This window comes from Prionailurus viverrinus, chromosome C1, assembly GCF_022837055.1.
Source record: "Prionailurus viverrinus isolate Anna chromosome C1, UM_Priviv_1.0, whole genome shotgun sequence".
NCBI classification, from domain to species: domain Eukaryota; kingdom Metazoa; phylum Chordata; class Mammalia; order Carnivora; family Felidae; genus Prionailurus; species Prionailurus viverrinus.
Genome location: NC_062568.1, coordinates 151,515,317 through 151,536,427, shown reverse-complemented (window position 1 = coordinate 151,536,427; position 21,111 = coordinate 151,515,317). Strand labels below are relative to the sequence as shown.

General features: G+C 38.0%; 1 protein-coding gene across 10 annotated transcripts in view; it reads right to left on the bottom strand.

The window, feature by feature from the left end:
• SLC44A5 (solute carrier family 44 member 5) overlaps positions 1–21,111 on the bottom strand; it is a 400,420-nt gene that overhangs the window by 80,349 nt on the left and 298,960 nt on the right. For all 10 annotated transcript variants that reach the window (XM_047873770.1, XM_047873764.1, XM_047873769.1 and 7 more), the window contains one exon: positions 4,795–4,879. In XM_047873770.1, coding sequence (XP_047729726.1) covers positions 4,795–4,879 — 85 coding nt within the window. The remainder of the gene's footprint in view (positions 1–4,794; positions 4,880–21,111) is intronic.

Here is a 21,111-nt window from a genome sequence, read left to right as displayed (position 1 = left end):
TGGAAATCCCCAAGAAAAGGAGCATACTCAAATATCAAGAATAACTTCCCTAAAACTCAACAGGCAGAGAGAGTTACATCAACAAAGCACTCCATTTCCTTTGAGGTCTCTCTTTTTCATCTGTTTTGACATTTTAGAAAACCCCCAGTGCTTCCCCTAGCATCCTTTTGGTTAGGCATGGATAAAAAAAAGCACACAGTAGCCAAATTCTACATCCCGAATCCACACCATCTCTTAACATGGAATTTACACTTAGTTATAAGGAATGTCTTTGAGAATGGAGAATCTAGGTGGTGTTGTGTGTACATAATGACACTAACAAGTGTAAATACCCTGTTACAGTCTAACAAGTATTTTCTGGACTGTATTGTTTGGGATGCCTAAATTAATGCATTTTACAATAGTAATTTATTTGTATGTGTTTTCATCAAATGATAGTTTACCCATTTATATTCAAGATTTTTAGGACTGGTAAACATACGTTATAGGACTGTATCATAATTTATTTAATCAATCTCCTATTGATAGTAATAAAATGGAAATAGCCTAAATGTCTACTATTTCATAGTACCTATATCACTATAACATTAGAAAATTTTATGCAAATTTCCACTAGATAAGTTTCTAGGATGAAAACTGCTGAATCAGAAAGAATATACAAATTTTATAAATATTGTATAGAGGCCACTTTTAATATTTATTTATTTTTGAGAGAGAGAGAGAGAGAGCACGCGCATGAGCAGGGGAGGGGCAGAGAGAGAGGGAGACACAGAATCTGAAGCAGGCTCCAAAATCATGACCTGAGCCGACTGAGCCACCCAGGCACCCCAAAGCCACTTTTAGACAACAGGCTTGAACACTGGAACTTGATTGAGGCAGAAGGGCCCAAAGTGACCAAAACACCCTGGCTGGATACAGACAGGCCCATCAGGCAGCCTACCTCAGAATATCCATAGGCCCTAACCAATAAATGGGCTACTTATAACCAGTCATAGTTACCAAAACAGGATAATCCATAGGTCACCGTACCTCCTCACCTTCTTCCTTTAAAAACAGTCCCTACCCACTGCCCTCCTTGCAGACAGCCTCTCCTCTGCTGTCCTGCCCACAGCTCCCTTGCTCCATATTCAATAAACATCTCTCTCCTTTGTTGCCTCAGGTGAATTCTTTTCACTGTCTGTGCCACCAGCTTCCACGTGATTGTCATCCCACATTTGGAGGCCCTATCCACTCAGGTGACATATTACATTTATACACCATATGTTTGATAAAATGTGATAAATATTATATTTCACTACTACAGTAGAAAAGGATATGCTTTTTTCTCCTCACTTTGATCAACCCTGTCAGATTTTAAGGTTTTTAATCTGGTAACCTAATAAGCGAAAAAATTGTATTAATTTGCATTTCTTTAACTGTGGGTGAACAGTGCTTTCTATTATTATTGACCATTATTTGTTTTCTGTTTACGACTTTTACCAACTTTTATATTGAATTACTGTGTTTTCCTCTTTGGTTCTGTAGCAGTAGTTCATATAATAAAGCTATTGACCTATTGTCAGATATATATACATTGAAAATATTTTTTTCTGGATTGCCGTTTATCTTTTAACTTTGTATACAGTGAGAAAAGTGGTAATATAGTGGTAATATATTTTCAAATAAAGACTTCTTTACCCCATAATTCTATAAATATACCCCTGAATTTTCTTCTCTTACTTTATTGTATATTTTATATACAGAATCTTCAAATTTTCAGGGCTCATTTTGGTGTAAAGTAGGAGATAAATATCTATTTTATATTCATAAATAGTATTTCAATTAATTCAGTATGATTTAATAACTCATCTCTTTGCTACTGACTTGAAATCTCATCTTTATCACATTCCAAATTTATATTTATATTTATTTCTTCCTGCCTATTTCTAGGATACTTCCACAGTGCTTTAAGTGATTAAAATATAATATTTTTATAAATGTTTTCGCTTACTATTAAAAATCCTATCATTTGAACTTTCTTGTTAAGTTTTCAAATTAATATACACTTATTATAAGAATTATAACAATTGAGAAGCTTAAAAATATACATTGGAATAGCACAGATGCAGAAAAAATATAAATTATATATTATATAATTATTGTGTGATAAATATGGTATCAGAAATCAGAGGGGAAAAGAGCATATTATTCACAACTATTTGGAGATAACTGCATATGCAATTGGAAACACATTTGATTACTACTTCAGTCCCTCTACAAAAAAGAAATTCCATGTAGATTAGAAATTTAAATATAAAAAAGGAAGCCATAAAAATATTACAGAAATATAGGTGAATGTTATTTTCCAGAGTAGGAAAGCAATTATAATCATGACACAAGATCCAGAAACTATAAAGGAAAATCAATAGAATCACTCCTTGAAAATATAAACATAAATTTTAATGACTCCGTTACATGAGAGAAGCCCTAATTTACTATCATCTACATATTGTTGGATCTCTGTATGGTTTCCAACACATTGTTATTATAAATAAGACATTAACGAACATATCTTTATTTTGCTTTGTTTTGTCTTTGAATAATCTTTATGTGCTGAAATTTGTGATATCCCATTTTTGTTGGAAATAAGTAGGTCATTGGCTTAGGTGTAGAACACTTATTGTTACAGAGGCCTTTTTAAAAATATCCTATTTTAAGAGCTAGAGACACATGTGTAGGATTTTTTTTTTTTTTTTTTTTTTTTTACTACCTGGTGCTTTCTTTGTCCTTCATAGTATGAAAGTTTTGTTGGCAATGTCTAGGATTTTTTTGAGTTACTGAGGTTAAAATAAGAATTCCCACCCTACTTGAGGATTTAATCCACTCTCTGATAGGCAAGGAGGACCTTTTTGTACAGGTCAGCTTGTCTGCCATAAACTCAATCTGACATGATTAAGGATTTGACCCTCCCCCCTGCCCCACTACCCAATGTCTAGGTTTTTTTTTATTATCTGTAATGATTCTACTCTGTGAATTTTATTAACCCTTTCCTGAATCTATTATTTAATTTGTATATCTCTTGGAACAATAAGCTCCCAAGTTATGGGTGGGCAACACAAGTAACACAACAAATGTTCACACACACACACACACACACACACACACACACAATGTTTTGAGCCTTGTTTTTTCTTGTTTTTAATGGTAGCAAGGGCTGTTGTTTTTGTTTTTCATCCATTCAATACCAACTTTTATAGAAACTGAATTGGTTATGAAGAACTAGGAGATCTAGTAAAAACCCAGGTATTTCAAGAAATGGACCAGTGAGAAAGAGAAAAATTGTTTAAAAAGTGAGATTTATGTTTTGTCTTGTTTTTAAGGTAAAAAAATAGAAAACTTGCCTTCAGAAATTGGAAACTTTTGTTATGATTAACATTAGAAAGGAATTTGATAAAACATTCTCCCTTGTTTGCTTCAGCTAGTCAGTCACTGTCTCTAGTAGCCAAGTAGCCTTGAAAAACCTACCACTCGCTGAAGACTTTCTGTGTGCACCCCTTTGGGAAGTAAAGTGATTTGCCAGTAGGTACTGTGCCAAAAACAATTCTAACTGCACTGTTTGGCTACTTAGAACTCAGCCTTCCAAAAGCCCATTTCCTAAGGAATTTTAAAACATGGCTTCTGATAAAATCATTCGGCCAACACATCCATCATAATTATACTTTTACTAAGCAGAATCTTCATGTATCCCAATAAAATGCTGTATAACAATGACAACTTGTCCTAAATCATATAGTATGAAATTTCCCAATTCCTTACAAATTGTCTCTAGGAAAAAAGGGAGGAAAAACTTCCTTTATGAATTTTAATCTTCTTACTAAGCCTACTCGGATTAATGTAAAAGTGATTTTGTCACTAGCTAGACCCCAAAACCTGGCCTTTACTGCTCACATGCTTGTATCCACCAACACTTGTCCCACGTTTCCCTTAAGCTCTACTTATCTCTTAACTCAGACAAAGGACCTTATGGGCATAGCATCCTGTGATGGCAAACAAAACTACCCCTCAAGCAATAATGACTTTCTGAGGAAGAGCTCTGCTGGCCCAGACCACCCAGACCAGTTTGAGCTAATCCCACAACTCACTCCTGCACAAATGGACCATGGCGTGACTTCTGGAATGACCAACAATAACCTTTACCTAATTATAGTACTAAAATCTCTGCCCAGCATGGAGCACAAGCCTCATTTACATAACATATAATATACATATAGGCATGTTTCTTTTTTTTTTTTTAATTTTTTTTTCAACGTTTATTTATTTTTGGGACAGAGAGAGAGCATGAACGGGGGAGGGGCAGAGAGAGAAGGAGACACAGAATCGGAAACAGGCTCCAGGCTCTGAGCCATCAGCCCAGAGCCTGACGCGGGGCTCGAACTCACGGACCGAGAGATCGTGACCTGGCTGAAGTCAGACGCTTAACCGACTGCGCCACCCAGGTGCCCCTAGGCATGTTTCTTTAAGGTACATGTGTGACCGTATGCCCACTTCTACATAATGACAAGGCTTCCCTATTAAATATTCATCCTGACCCTAAATAAAGGAACACTTTCACTCTTGCCCAGGGAGTCAAAACTTTGGAAGTTATTCCTGCGATTTCCTTATTTGGTACAAATCAAGTTTCCTTTGTGTGACAACTCACTTGGTGTAGTTTCTATCTGTGACTCACCAAGGAGCAAACTCACGTTGGTTTGGTTACAATTCCTAAGTTCCAGCTTAGACAATAAAACCAGACAAAGGAAAGGGGGCCATACTCACTCATTGGGGGTGCCCTTCTGGCCACAAAAGTGGCCCTTGCTGTCTGTAGGGTAGGCCACTCTCCTGGGGTCGCCATGTACCCAGGCTGCAGGAACAAGAAAAGACAAAAACTCTATCAGCAATAGCCGACTAAAGGCAGTCTGATTTGAGAAATTAGAATGCATCACTGCAACACATTAACCTCTCCCCTCAGTCACAGGAGATTATTGATTTTCTTCAAAGAGTAATTTCTTAATGAAAAGTAAAATAAAATATGGATGAATCAGTCAGAAAACACATTTCTCTTAATCTCTCAGGATTCATCTGGGTTGTAGCCAAAACCTGAGGTAATGCATTTAGAAAATGACATTTATTAGAATGTGAGTTAGAGGGCACACTACAAATGCTTGGTTGGCTGAAAGATACTTTTTCTAAGGCTTAAAACTGGATGACTTCATAGGAGAGCTAATAAATTTACAGCCAATATTATGATGTCATCCTTTTGGGTTATACATAAGTGAAAACCATTAAAAAATTCAAAGGAATGAAACTGTAATGCCTAATTCACATTAACTGGTTCTTTCTGACTTCATGTGACATTCTGAAGGCAAATATTAGCAACTTTAGTGCAATATATAATAAAGATTTGCTGTACATTTTGTCTGTTAATCTCAAAGCTTACTACAAATACCAAGTATTCTCAAACTTCACAAAAACAAAAACTTGATTCTGTTTTCCCGGAAGATGCTGGGCTCTACCTCATACAGACTCATCATGCTTATTTTCCAAGAATTAGAAACTTGACTGACAGCTAGACTACAGAATATCTAACTGAAGGTTTCTAAACTTTTTTAGTTTGAAAAATCCCTAAAAACTCTAGAAAATGCATTGGTCATGTAGTACTACTTGCCTCTGCATACAGAAAACAGATCTCTTTGTCCGCTGCTTCCTTTAACATGTGCCCAGCTATATCCTCACCCACATTTATCGGATTTGACAGTTCATGTGATAATTCAGTCACCCTTATGTACATGGCCTGTGTGACTTGAGAAGATACAAAAAAATCAATTCTGAATGAGAACCATATAATATGGAAGAGAAATTTTTCACAATTTTTCTCATCCACATCTTTCCTTTTAGTATCTAAGTACCCAGAAAAGTCTCCTGTGTCTCATTCTTTCTTCAATGTCATGAAGGCCAAATAGGTTTCATCTTCTAATAGTCTTACAAAATCTGACTACATTCAGGTAGTCCTCTGCTGCCTTATCCTCTTGTCTTTATTTCCCAGAAGAAAGTAGACTATAAATAAAGAATTTAAATGTCATCTAAGCATTCAGTGGACAATGTCTCTGGATACTATTTAATTATATTGTTTTTATATATTATTTTTGTCACATTTTGGCTAAAACTAAGAGGTTCAATTTTACCTATCTTCTGTAATGTACTTTTAAATTTTGCCCTGAAATATTTTATCCCTTTTCCATACAAATGTTAATTCAGAAATGGCACCTGAAGGAGTATTTAGATTAGCTAGGTTGGCTACTTAATATATTTATGGCCCTGAGTAAGTTGCTTGTTTTAGTCTTGGCTTTCTAATTTGTTACTGTAAAATGGGTATAATAATGCTAAACCCCATAAGAATGTTGGGAATATGAAAGAAGATAATATAATAGAAAGCCCAACTGCTTGGCATGAAGTATGGACTTGGTAATGTTAGTTCCTGTCTTATTTAGGTTTCCCCCAAACCAAACCCTGAGACAAGGACTTTGCTATAGTTAGGTTAATTTGGGAGATAATTCTAGGAAGCTTAAGTGGGAGTGAGGGAAGGAAGAAAGCCAAAAAAGGGAATATTAACAAATGGGATACTGTTGGGAGCCATGGTGACTCCATCCTGCTGGGGACCTTCTGAGGAACCATATAGAACATGCTTGGTGGTGGGCATGATGACATAGTCTACCATAGCCGCAAGCAAACTCTGAAGAACCGAGGGAATGTGGGGTAGGACATCAGCAGAATCTGCTATGATTTCCTTTCCCTTTTTCATAAATCAATTAACCAAAGAATTTGCTAAATGGCCATTGTGTGTGCTGTATGAGAAGTCAATTTATGTGAGATTTCTTAAGAAACACATGAAAAGGAGACGATAAAATTTGCAAGAGCCATAGAGAAGAGATGGGACCTGGGAAAGACTGAAAAATGACTAGGACTCAAACAGGTGGCCAGGAGCAGGGAAGAAATTACAGATTGAGGAAACAATAGAATAAGAGCTTCCGTGTATTAATTGCTCACAATGTATCAGGTACTATGCTAAAAGTATTACATCCATTGTCTGATTTGAGTCTCACAATAGTTCTATGAGGTTGATATCATTTTCACCTTAACTCTATAGATAACTGTAGCTCAGAATTTTATTTACTTCTCAAGGTCACACAGTTTTTCAGTGGCATAAACAAGGGTTTGAATTCAGGTATGTTGCTGTCTAAGGCTCAAGCTTAAACCACTGAGCTATCAAAGCTATAATGCTACCCACTAAAGGATAAATTAGGAATGAGCCTGTTAACAGTGGGAAACAATATGGATGTCAGCAACATGAGGATCAGCAGTATGTTGGACACATATGGTAGGAAAGGAGATGACACCAGTAATTTTGGAACCTTTGTCATTTGGAAAGAAAAAGCTTTGTACTTGGCAGAAGAGGGAGAGTATCTGGTTGAGAGGCATCGGATGCCTGGGAACAAAGGAGAAGGGTGGGGGGAGATCTAATTATCAAGGGAAGAATTCTTTCTTGTTTCTGTAGTTTTGAAATGCAGCAGGTGGCTGTGTTTACTGAGTTGCTGCTACACCTCTCCAGGCAGACTCTGGCACAGAAGTTGTGCTGCAGATCATCTGTGTTTGAGCTGTAACATCAAATCTGTGACCTAGAAGCTTCAAGAGCCAGTTCAACCAAGTCCCCACAGTCAAGGATATCTAGTTTTCTCTTTAATTTTTTAAAATTTATTTTGAGAGAGAGAGCATGCACATGCACAGGGGAAGGGCAGAGAGAGGGGGAGAGAGAGAATCTCAAGCAGGCTCCTCACTGTCAGCACAGAGCCTGATGCAGGGCTCAGTCTCACAAACCTGGAGATCATGACCTGAGCCAAACAACTGAGCCACCCAGGCACCCCTAGTTTTCTTTATCTTCTCCATCAGTTCCTGTCTTCCCACACCTGCACTGGAAGAACTTGACTGGGGAAAAAAAGGAGGAGAACAAGGAGATGTGCAACAGCAGCGTTTTGTCTGTTAATAAATTAAGGGATTTCTCACATTTTACTCCTTTTTTTTTTTTGGAATTTCTCTATTCATGGCAATTTTAGGAATGTGCTGTACAATATGGTAGCCATTAGGCACTCATATCCACTGAGCATGTAAATGTGGCTTACCTGAATTGAGACACATAATAAGTGTAAAATCCACACGAGATTTTAAAGACAGTATGTAGAAAAAAAGTATAAAAATTTCAATAATTTTTATATTGAGAATATCTGAAATGATAATAGTCATACTTAAATATATTATTCAAATTAATTTCACTTGTCTCTTTTTAGTCTCTTAAATATGGCTACTGGAAAATTTATAGATGACTCACACTTTGTTTCTCCCAGACAGATCTGTTCCAGATTATTTCTCCACAGTTGTCAAGGGCTTTCCATATAAGGTGATTAATAGTGCCGTAACATCACATATTTTTGTGTCAGTCCTTTTCTAACCCCATTATGCCCAATGCATCCTTTTTTATAACTAATATTTTGCCACATTCCTTTTACAATCTTGAAATAATACAGGTAACAATACTTACCCATATATAGACTTTCTTTTAAAATATCAGTAACATGGGGCACCTGGATGGGTCAGTTGGTTGAGCACCCGACTTCAGTTCAGGTCATGGTCTCATGATTTGTAAGTTCGAGCCCCGCATCGGTCTCTCTGCTATCAGCGCAGAGCTCATTTTGGATCCTTCCCTCTCTCTCTGTCCCTGCCCTGCTCATGCTCGCTCTCAAAAATAAATAAAATAAAATATCCATAACATGTCCTAATGTAATGTAAATGAGAAATAAAAAGAAAATTTATAATTAAAGTGTGCATATCAACGTGCAAATGCTCACAAGTGACTAAATCAAAAGACAGTGAATTAAGTCAGTGCATGCACCTATAAATAGGCTCATTGAATGTAACAGCTATAACTACGAGAAGATGCAGGCGTATTGTGTAGGAGACTTAAATAATACAAGTGTGCTGTCAGTGATAGACTTCTCCTAAATGAACAAATTATAGTCTATTTTAACAAAAAAGTACACTATTTCTTCAAATTCCCTTGGTATTTACTGAAACTATGCAAAAATAACATTTGTTACTTAAAAATGAGTTGTCATCTCCATGAGAGGGACATGGGAAAGTCCGGCAAGAAATGGGACATTTCCTGGTTGTGTAGGACTATCCTAGATATTACAAGACATCTACCTTTCCCAGATCCCATCCACTAAATGCCAGGAGTACTCCCCTTAAACACTGTGACAATCAAAAAAAAGACTCCCTAGGCAGTCCTACTGCTTTGATTGAGATCCATTGATTTGCATGTTCATTCACACTCTTATAATTTGAGATATATATACACATATATACGTGTATATATACACATATATATACACATATACATACACACACACATATATATGTATATATGTATATATGTGTGTGTGTGTATATATATATATATGTATACACACACACACATATCCCAGATTATCTTTTTTTGCTTCCAGATTTTATGGGGGGATATGCTATCATGGAGTTCTTATAATTTACTCCCATTTACTTTTATTCAGCTGATCACTATCTATGGTGACTTTCAAACATGTCCATAAATTATTTCACGTTTTTCCGTGGAGTCTGGACTAGACTTGCTTCTAATGAATACAATGTGGCAGAAATTACATTTGGGTGACTTCCAAGAGTAGGTCATAAAAGGCATTGCAGCTTACTCTTTGCTCTCCTTTAGATCACTAGCTTTAGGGCTTGAGGTACTCGGAAAGTCCTATAGAAAAGCCCACATAGTTGTCAACAGTCACTAAGAACTGAAGCTTCCTGACAACATTAATGTAAGTGAGCCATCTTGAAGGCAGATTCTCCACTTTAGTCAAATCTTCAGCTGAATGCAGCCTTGGTTTAAAATTGACTACAGCCTCATGAAGCCATGAACTCAAAGCCAGAGCCACTTGGTTAAGCTGTTCCCAACTTCTGACCACAGAAATTGACATGTGAAACATTCCTTGCTTTACGTTGTCAATTTTCAGGGTAATTTGGTATGTAGCAATAGAGAACTAATTACCACATAGCCTTTAGAAATATTTTATATACTTGAAGGATTCAGTTAAATTATCTTTCTCTTCTCCAATATAAATATTTATAATAATTAAATCCTCTTTTCTATTTGATTTATTTTGCTATGTTATTTAACTTATAGCTACAATTGCTAGGATTTTAGTAATTTTTGTTTCTTCACTACATGATTTAATACATGGAGTCCTCAACTTGATTTAGATATTCCCTAGGACCTAACTAATTATACACTATCTAATATCTATTAACTTTAATTCTTGGTGCACCTGGCTCAGTTGGTTAAGCATCTGACTTAGGCTCAGGTCATGATCTCGTGGTCCAGGAGTCCAAGCCCCATGTCAGGCTCTGTGCCAACAGCTCAGAGCCTGGAGCCTGCTTTGGATTCTGTGTGTGTGTCTCTCTCTCTGCCCTTCTACCTCTCGTGCTCTATTTCTCTCAAAAATAAACATTAAAAAAATAATTCCTAAAGTCAATATGAAAAGCTTTAAAATGCCAATCTAGAATATGGTGAAACTCCCACTCATTCATTCATTCATACTGAATTGTCAATCATCATATTTAGATCCATTTAGTCATTCATTCATTGGGCCTTACTTGTGATAGGCACACAAAGACTCTGAAGATATAGAAGTGAACACACTCATATTTAGTAGAATATTATTGTATAATTAACACAATTTCCCTAAGGAAACTATGTTTCACCCTGATTGGCCAGTGCAGAGAGAGGATGGCTTCTGGAGAATGGTAATGAATTATCTCTAGCTTAACCAAGTCATGACCTCAATTTTAACTGTTCTTCAAAAGTTGTAGTCTTTCTACTAGAACAAATCAAAGTGGCCTCTGCCACCTTGGATGCAACAGTTGATCTGACAAAAGTTCTCTCCCTTTCCCAATAAGTAGAAAACACCAAGGGAATTTGCTTTCACCTGTCAGAGATAGTACTGCATCCTCACTATCTTTCTTCAAGGTCATAGGACTTCCCAGCTCTTTGCCACAATTTAGTCTGCAGGGTTTTGATAATATCTTTACAGGATACCATGCATATTCCTTACATTGATGGCATCCTGAAGAAAAGATCTGGAGAATACTGGAAAGCATGTAATCTCAATGCCTTGGAAAGTTTTATGTATGCTGGGGCACGGGTGGCTCCGTCGGTTAAGCATCCGACTTCAGCTCAGGTCATGATCTCATGGTCCATGAGTTCATGCCCCGTGTTGGGCTCTGTGCTGACAGATCAGAGCCTGGAGCCTGCTTCAGATTCTGTGTCTCCCTCTCTCTCTGCCCCTCCCCTGCTCATGCTCTGTCTCTCTCTCTGTCAAAAATAAATAAACATTTAAAAAAATTAAAAAAGAAAGTCTTATGTATGCTAATGTATGGGAAATAAATCGCATGGAAATGCAAGAGTCTTCTAATAGAGACCTTAGGAGTCCAGTAGACCTATCTCTTTCAAAGTGAAAGATCAGTTGCTGCACCTTGCATTCTCTATTAAGAAAGAGGCACAACTCTAATCACCTGCAAGATATGAGTACAGCCCAGAGAATAAAATTTTTTCAGATAATCCAGGCTATTGTGCAAATCTATATGCATAATGGACTCAATGGTGCTTAAGCTATCTGTCAGAACAGGATGCTGTATGGGGCCTGTGACAGATGCCTTTTTGAGAATCACAAGTGGAGTTTCCCAGGGTTTTGGAGAAAACCCATGTTGTTTCAGCAAATAACAGTTCTTTTGAGAGTTGCTCCTGGACTCTGAATGATCATTTAATGACATAAGAAGCCCATCATAAACTGGATGTTATCTGATCCATCAAGCCTAAAATTAGCTGTGCCCAGCAGCACTCCATTATTGAGTAGAAGAGGTATAGTCATATAGTGCTTGAGAAGGTCATGAAGGCACAAGAAATTTACATATGAAGATTGCTCACAATAATAGTGTGTTGACTCCTGAGGCACTGTCTTAACAAGTCCCCATGACTCATGAAAAGGGCCCTATGAAAGTTGACTGGGAAAGATAAAATTAAACCAGATTTATAGATGGCTACAGAGGATCTGTTGGCACTGATCAAGGGAAATTTTCCTCGTTATCTACTTTGGCTGAAAGAAGAGATGAGCTGAATCATTAATCTATTTATGAACAGAAGCCAACAACTTCATCACGTTATCATTAACTGTAAATTAAGAACATTAGACAATCAGTGTCAAGGAAGTTTGAGAAATAACTAGAAGGACTGACCTCAAAATGGACCTAGAATATGAAGATATTGATGTTCCATGCAGTTGCTTAGTCAAGACCCTTGTGTAGAGGTATCTTTCAATAATCAAAGGTTAAAGCACTCATTCCATGATTTTGTGAAAAAGTAATCATGACAACAGGGATGAAGATTATGTGGGGATTAGGATAACATGGAGTTTTATTCAGAAAGGCTGACTTGGATCCTAACAGTGCTTATGTGACAAATTTGCTAGCAGTGAATGACCAACCCTGAACCAGCCAGCCTTATGGAACAGTTGAATACCCTATGGAAAATCCAGTTAAAGCACTACTTAGGAAGCAATACCTGTCAAGGTTAGGTTGTTATTTTTTAGAATATAACAGGATTCTAGTAGGAAATACAGGTTACACTCACACAGGATAATTGTAAAGAGTTGAGCAAATATTTACAAAGTTATAGGTAGAGTTATGGGAAACCAGACTTAGTACAGAACCCAGAGGATGGCAACAATTGGGAGTCACTTCCACCTCTATGCCTGAAGGGACAAAGAAGGAAAAGGTTACCCAAACTCAGAAAGAGAAGCCAAATGAAAAAAGCAAAACTGATAAGAATTAAAGCCTTAGGGAGAGAGGTATAGCTACCCTGAAGTGGCTCACCAGCAAGAGAGCCAAAAGAATACATTTCACAAACCCCTTTTCCTTCCCTCCAATCTACTGTTGATACCTCTCACTAACAAAACCATATAGGAAGCCACAGGACAAGAGAGCCTGTTGATGTAATCCGCATGATTTATATACGAGTCTCTTACGGAACAGAGGAGGGTGAAGAGCAGGTAGAGAAGGAAACCAGAGGGGAAAAGGAAAAATACTCAGCCTATATTCTCAGTAACTGACAAGACTACCCAAGATTAGAACTGTAGATATATTCAACAAGACGTTTAGGACTTTATTAAGAACAAAAGAGTAAACAGAATAACCAGAGATAAAAGATTTCAGATTCTCTTTTGTCAGAAGTTACTGCCACAAGGGACGGCAAAAGAAAAGAGCAGAAAGACACACATTCTATATTTCAGAGTCAGAAATGGGAGGGGTGAGAGTAAAAGGTAAAAGAGGGAAAACATATTTTAAAGAAAGATTAAATAGGCACACACACACACACACACTCACACAACAACAACAACAACAGCAACAGCAACAACAAACCCAAGGAAGTGAAAGAAAATGGAAAAACAGCCAAATAGCCAAGAAACTAAATTAGTTTTTCACAGCATCTTTGTTGTATTCTTTATTAGCAAAACCGACTCTAAGCTGCTTACCTTAACATACTTTTTCTAGTTATTCTAGATGTTTGCCTATCACTATTCATAATCTGTTTAAGGTTTTGATTCACATTAGAAGATGTGTCTTTCTGCTTTTTTAAGGTAAAGAAATAGTTAGAAATAATGAGGATAGAAATGTATTTGTTCTTTTCTTCATTCATTCCACAAATATTTTTCAGTACCTACTATGTGTCAGCACTATGCTAGACCCTGGTTGTATAAAGGTTCTTGCTAGAGGAGCCTAGAGTCTATCGGGGGAAAGAGATCTTAATGAATAAATTGTACAAACATGAAATTTCAATTCTGACAAGTACTGCAAAGAAGCAATAAATGGCACAAAGCCAGGGATTCATAGAAGCAAATGACCAAATGAGAGAGGTCGGGGATAATGTCCCTGAAGAGGTAATGCAGGAGCTGAGACCTGAAAAACGAATGGAAGCACAAAGAGGCTTCCATTAGATGGATACATGGAAAAAGGCCCTGTGTGGGGTAGGGCATGGTGGGTACTAGAAGGGAAAAGGAAAACACTGTGGTGCATACACAGGCTGTCTCATGGTTTCACATGTGGATGGACAGGCAGTATCTTGGGTTATTTTCTATAATGAACTACAGAGAGATGGTTTTAGCATAATAAGGTTGTCAGAGTCAGCATACAACCCACAGCAGAGGCGCTGTTCTCTTCCTATTCAAATTTTCCTTGAAAAAGTCAAGGTCACCATATATTCAGTGTCACTCATCTTGGTGTTTGCTTAATTGTAGTTCCATAATTGGCAACATACCCTTACTTCGTATGAAGGAAGATCTCTCATCATTCCTGAAAATTGACATAATTTATTACATCTGAAAATGCTACATGGAATATTCATTAATACCTACTAGCAAATACACCTTTTTTTCATGGGAAATCGTTTGAGGTCTTCCTGGCCAAAGCAAAACAAAACAAAGAATAAGATACTGCCTGACATTTTATTTACTCTATAGGACAAGCACTAACTAAAGGAAAAAAACCAAATCTATGTATCGATTAGCATAAAGAACATGCTCCTCTTTTTAGTGTGTACTTAATAGGCTAATTTTGCAAACAACCACTGAATGTAAACAATGACACTGCCGCAGAGTAAACACATACTCAGGCTCACGTGGTTAAGATGAAACTGTTAGAGTATACATTGTTTTTGCTTGCAAAAGAATACCCACTTCCCACTGACTCTTCTGACACTTGCTGTTTTAAGCCCAGTGTGTGAAATTAACAGGGGAAGAGAAGGAGAGAAAAGCATTAGGAGGATATCATGGGGTTCTGCTCTGACCTCCTCTTAGTAATCTCTATTACTTACAAAGAATCCTCATCACCCTCTTCATTAAATAAAAGTCAATATTGTATGGTGGTTAAGAGCACAGGCTCTAAAATTAAATTGTCTGGGTTATTTTGGTGAATAAAACCAAATGACAAAGTGATATAGCAATCAATATAAATCTAGATCAATCATCCCCTAATTTTCTCACTGTCTTAGAAATAACTTTAAAAGACCACTTTTAGCTAAGCAGATACATTTGTGGGGGGGGGGGAGGAGGGGGGGTTGGTGTATATAAGAGAAACAGAGGAGAAATTATTTGTAAAATACTACTTGAGTAATTCATAGCAGATAAGCAAAGGTTGGTAAAAGATGGGTGAACATTTTACTCAAGAAAATTATCTTTCACTCCTATCAAGGAAATGTATGTTACTGAAGTACCAGGAGCAAGCATTATTATCTAGTATTAGCTCTCAATTTCAACATTTGCAAAGCATGTTCCTGTTGTGCTCTAGGGCTGAGTCAGAAGTTGCAGCCATTAAAAAGCCCTCTGTCAAGGAGAAAATGTGATTAGACCAACTGCTTGCACTGACACTTAAAAATTAACTGCAAATCTGTTCGGGGCAGCTAAGACATTCCCTAAACACTTGCTGGTTGGGAATGTTGGATTTCAAATCATTATTTTGTATCCCTTAAAGGTACATTTTAACTGTTTTAATATGTGAGAAACAGGCCTGCCAAATTGTGCTTATGGCTTTTTAACACAAGCAATTTACAAATGCAATGAAGCAGATAATAGGACACATGATACCGAATTTGAAAATCTGTGTTGATGACACTTCTGCTGTAGAAACATTTTTGGAAGCAGCCCTGTATCCAGTTGCCTGGATAAGAAAAATGTTGTTTATCATTTCACAGGTGGCCTCTTCCACCCAATGGTGAGTTTAGGGTCATGTCCTTGAACACAAATCAGTCTCTCTCATGCTAACCATATTCCACTTGCAAAGATCTGGAATGCATGCATTCAGCAAAATAAAACAAACAGAAATAAATCTCACTCAATGCTAAAAAAATCGATTCAAGTAACAGTCAAAACTAAGTCTTTCCTGTCGTAAGATAAAGAATTCCAAAAAAAAGGAAGTATAGGTATATAGTTTATTTAATAAATGTTTATATATTTGTAAAGAATGAAAAAGGACATTTAATACTGGTTCTGGTTGACACAACAGATTTTTCATTGATAAAAGCTTACTTGACTTCTGGGGAAAAGGATGGGAAGGACCCTAAGCTCACTTCCTTCCATGGACACAACCAGATAACATCCACATCAGTGTAAAAACCCAGAAAACTACCGAAAGACTGGGAGAGCAGACTCTCCATAGCTAAATGTAGTGAAGAGGCCACATGGAAAATATAGGAAGGGCAGAAACACAGTGGGGAGCTAAATGGACCCACACGACTGCCCATGGGAGGGATGCATGTCATGTGCACAGGGAAGAAAGAGAAACAGAACCTTCCACTCCAGGCAGGGGGCCTGCACTTTGAATATGAATACCCATAATATTTAGCTTTGAAAACCATAGGGGCCTAATTTCATAAGGTCTTATTATCATGGGGCTTAACATCTGGAACTTCAAAATCAGCTGCTTGGCTCTAGGAGGGCCAAAGGATGATAAACCAGAGTCCCCACCCTTAAAGAAACAGTATAACAAATAGCAACTCTGAGATACAATATAGAAGTAGTTTTTTTTTTAAGATTTTTATTTTTAAGTAATCTCTACACCCAATGTGGGATTCAAACTCACAACCGCAAGGTCAAGAGTTGCATGCTCTATTGACTGAGCCAGCCAAGCGTCCCTAGAAGCAGCACTTTTTAAAAATGCCTGGGGTACAGGGGGTGGAGATGTATTTACTAATATCAGAGCCTGTGCTGGAGGGGCAGGGATCTTTGGGAGACTTCTCTAAGAACAAAAGAGCTGGCAGGTGACATGTCCCTCCTCCACTCCCAGCCTAAATACACAGGTACCTGCAGGAACTAGTGTAGCCTGAACACTTTCCACCTAGTGTGCTAACAGTGTGCCTGCCCCTGTGGGCTTTTGCAGATCTGTCCCATCCATTAACAGCTTCCGCAGAAATTCCCCCAGGCAGCTGAAGGTCCACTCCTGAAGCGGGCCAGTGAGGACACTGCTGGTACCCACACACTCTGCCCCCACGTTCACCTGTAGATCTGTGCTCTCCAGTATTCCCTTCAGCAGAGAGCACCCAAAGCAATGTCACAAGCCTGGCAGAGTGCAAGCAGCCCAGAGGGGCTAGTACAACTCCAAAGTGACTCCTAACCCAAGGAGAGGGGAAGATAACCACATGCACTGATTGGGGCCCCAGTAAGAGGCTGGGGGCAGACATCTGGTCCAAGTACAGCCCCATTCACCAACAAAAGCTTCTCAGGGGACAACACAAGGAAAGCACCTGCACTTTGGTGCTACCTCAGCTCTAGCAAATACCTGGTCTAAATCAACACAAGCACATGGCAGCCCCAGAATGGCCCACTACCACCATAGGAACCAAATGCTGCCCACAACAAACAAAGAACCATTGTAGACAAGTGGACTAAAGGCAAACACAGCTTACCCACAACAGCAAGACACATGGAACACACATAGGAGATACCCCTGAAGCACCAGGTTCTGGTGAACAGGGGGCATCACATTGCAAGGCGTTATAGGACATCTTCTTCATAAGGCCACTACTTTCAAGAGCAAAAGACATAGCAGACTTTCCTAACACATAGAAACAGACATGGAGTGTTACACAAAATGAGGAGACAGAGGAATTTGTCCCAAATAAAAGAACAGGACAAAATCATAGTGAGGGAGCTAAATATAATGGACATAAATAATATGTCTGATAGAGAATTTAAAGTAATGGTCACAAAAATACTCAATGGACTTGAGAAAAGAGTGGAGGACCTAAGTGAGACCTTCAACAAAGAGATAGAAAACATAAAAAAAGAACAAATCAGAGATGAAGAAACAATAACTAAAACTAAAAATATACTAGATGTAATAAAAAGTAGACTAGAGGAAGCAGAGAAACAAACCAGTGACCTGGAGGACAGAGTAATGGAAAGCAATTGAGCCAAATAGGAAAGAGAAAAAATAATACAAAATGAAAATAGACTTAGGGAACTCAGGAATACCATCAAGCATAATAACATTCACACTATATGGGTCCCAGAAAGAAGAGAGAGAGAGAAGGGGGCAGAAAACTTATCTGAGGAAATAACAGCTGAAAACTTCCCAAATCTGGAGAAGGAAACAGAAATCTAGATCCAGAAGGCACAGAAAAGCTCCAATAAAAATCAACAAGGGAGGTCCACACCAGGACATATAGTAATTAAAATGACAAAAAGTAATGATAAAGAGAGAATTTTAGAAGTAGCAAGAGAGGGGCGCCTGGGTGGCTCAGTCGGTTAAGCATCTGACTTCAGCTCAGGTCACGATCTCACGGTCCGTGAGTTCGAGCCCCACGTCGGGCTCTGGGCTGATGGCCCAGAGCCTGGAGCCTGCTTCCGATTCTGTGTCTCCCTCTCTCTCTGCCCCTCCCCCGTTCATGCTGTGTCTCTCTCTGTCTCAAAAATAAATAAAAAGTTTAAAAAAAAAAAAATTTAAAAGAAGTAGCAAGAGAAAAGAAAACAATTACATACAAGGGAAACTTTATAAGGCAATGAGCCAATTATTTTTCGCAGAAACTTTGCAGCCCAGAAAGGGATGGTAGGATATATTCAAAGTGCTGAAAGAAGAAACGGGAACCCTCTTGCACTGCTGGTGGGAATGCAAACTGGTGCAGCCACTCTGGAAGACAGTGTGGAGGTTCCTCAAAAAATTAAAAATAGATCTACCCTATGACCCAGCAATCGCACTGCTAGGAATTTACCCAAGGGATACAGGAGTGCTGAGGTATAGGGGCACTTGTACCCCAATGTTTATAGCAGCACTCTCAACAATAGCCAAATTGTGGAAAGAGCCTAAATGTCCATCAACTGACGAATGGATAAAGAAGATGTGGTTTATATATACAATGGGATACTACTTGGCAATGAGAAAGAATGAAATCTGGCCATTTGTAGCAATGTGGATGAAACTGGAGAGTGTTATGCTAAGTGAAATATGTCAGGCAGAGAAAGACAGATACCATATGTTTTCACTCATATGTGGATCCTGAGAAACTTAACAGAAGACCAGGGGGGAGGGGAAAGGGGGAAGAAAAAAAAGTTACAGAGAGGGAGGTAGGCAAACCATAAGAGACTCTTAAATACAGAGAACAAACTGAGGGTTGATGGGGCTGGGGGAAAGGGGAAAGTGGGTGATGGGCATTGAGGAGGGCACCTGTTGGGATGAGCACTGGGTGTTGTATGGAAACCAATTTGACAATAAATTATTAAAAAACAAAACAAAACCAATGTACTGAAAGAAAAAGACCTGTAGCCAACAATGCTCTATCTAGCAAGGCTATCATTCAGAATAGAAGGAGAGATAAAAAATTTCCCAAACAAAAGTTAAAGGAATTTATCACTAAACACATTGGGCTCCATGCTGAACGTGGAGTCTGCTTAAGATTCTCTCTCTTTGTCTCTTTCTGCCCCTCTCCCCTGCTCATGCTCTCTCAAAAAAATTTTTAAAAAGCAAAAATAAACTATTGGGACAACATCAAAATAAAAAGTTTCTGCACAGCAAAGAAAATAATCAACAAAACTACCTACTGAAGGGCAACCTACTGAATGAGAAAAGGTATTTGCAAATGACATATCCAATAAAGTGTTAGTATCCAAAATATATAAAGATCTTACACAACTCAATATCCAAAACAACAAACAATCCAATTTAAAAATGTGCAGAAGACATAAACAGATATCTCTCCAAAAAAGATACACAGTAGACCACCAGACACAGGAGAGAATGTTCAACATCGTTAATCATCAGGAAAATGAAAATCAAAACCACAATGAAATATCACTTCACACCTGTAAGAATGGAAAAAATCAAAAACACAAGAAACACCAAGTTTCTTAGCTAGGATGTAGAGAGACAGGAACTCTCATGCGCTGTTGATGGAAATGCAAACTGGTGCGGCCACTGCGGAAAACAATATGCAGGTTATGGAGGTTACTCAAAATATTAAAAACAGAACTACCATATGACCCAGTAATTCCACTACTGGGTATTTACCCAAAGAATATAAAAACACTAATTTGAAAAGATATATGTTTCTCTATGTTTATTGCAACATTATTTACAATAACTTAAGATATGGAAGCAGCCCAAGTGTCCATCGATAGATGAATGGATAAAGAAGTGATATATATACACACAACAGAATATTACTCAGCCTTAAAAAAGAATGAAATCTTGCAATTTGTAATAACATAGGTATAGATAGTATACTGCTAACTGAAATAAGTGAAAGACAAAATATCTTATGATTTCACCCACATGTGGGAAAAAAAAAAGCCCACACCAACAAAAAGCAGACAAACCAAGAAACAGACTCAACTATAGAGAACAAACTGATGGTTATGGGTGGAGGGTGGGGATTGGTGAAATAGGGGAAGGGCATTAAGTATAAACTAATCAGGATGAGTGCTGAGTAATGTATCAAATTGTCAAATTACTATATTGTACACCTGAAACTAATATAACACTGTATGTTAACTATGCTGGAATTAAAATTTTTTAAAGAAAAACTTTTAATTTTTATTTATTTATTTTTAAAGTTTATTTATTTTTGAGAGAGAGAAAGTGTGAATGGGGGGAGGGTGGAGAGAGAGGGGGAGAGAAAGAGAATCCCAAGCAAGCTCCACACTGTCAGCAGGGAGCCCGATGCAGGGCTCGAATCCATGAACCTTAAGATCATGACCTGAGCCAAAGTCAGATGCTTAACTGACTGACCCACCCAGGCACCCCAAAAGAAAACTTTTTTAAAAAAAGAAAAGCTTACTAGAACAACTTTAAAAATAAAGGAGGTGAGTCTGGGTGGCTCAACTGGTTAAGCACCTGACTCGGGTTTGGCTCAAGTCATGATCTCACAGGTTTTTGTTCAAGCCCTGTGTCAGGCTGGCAGTGCAGAGCCTGCCTGAGATTCTC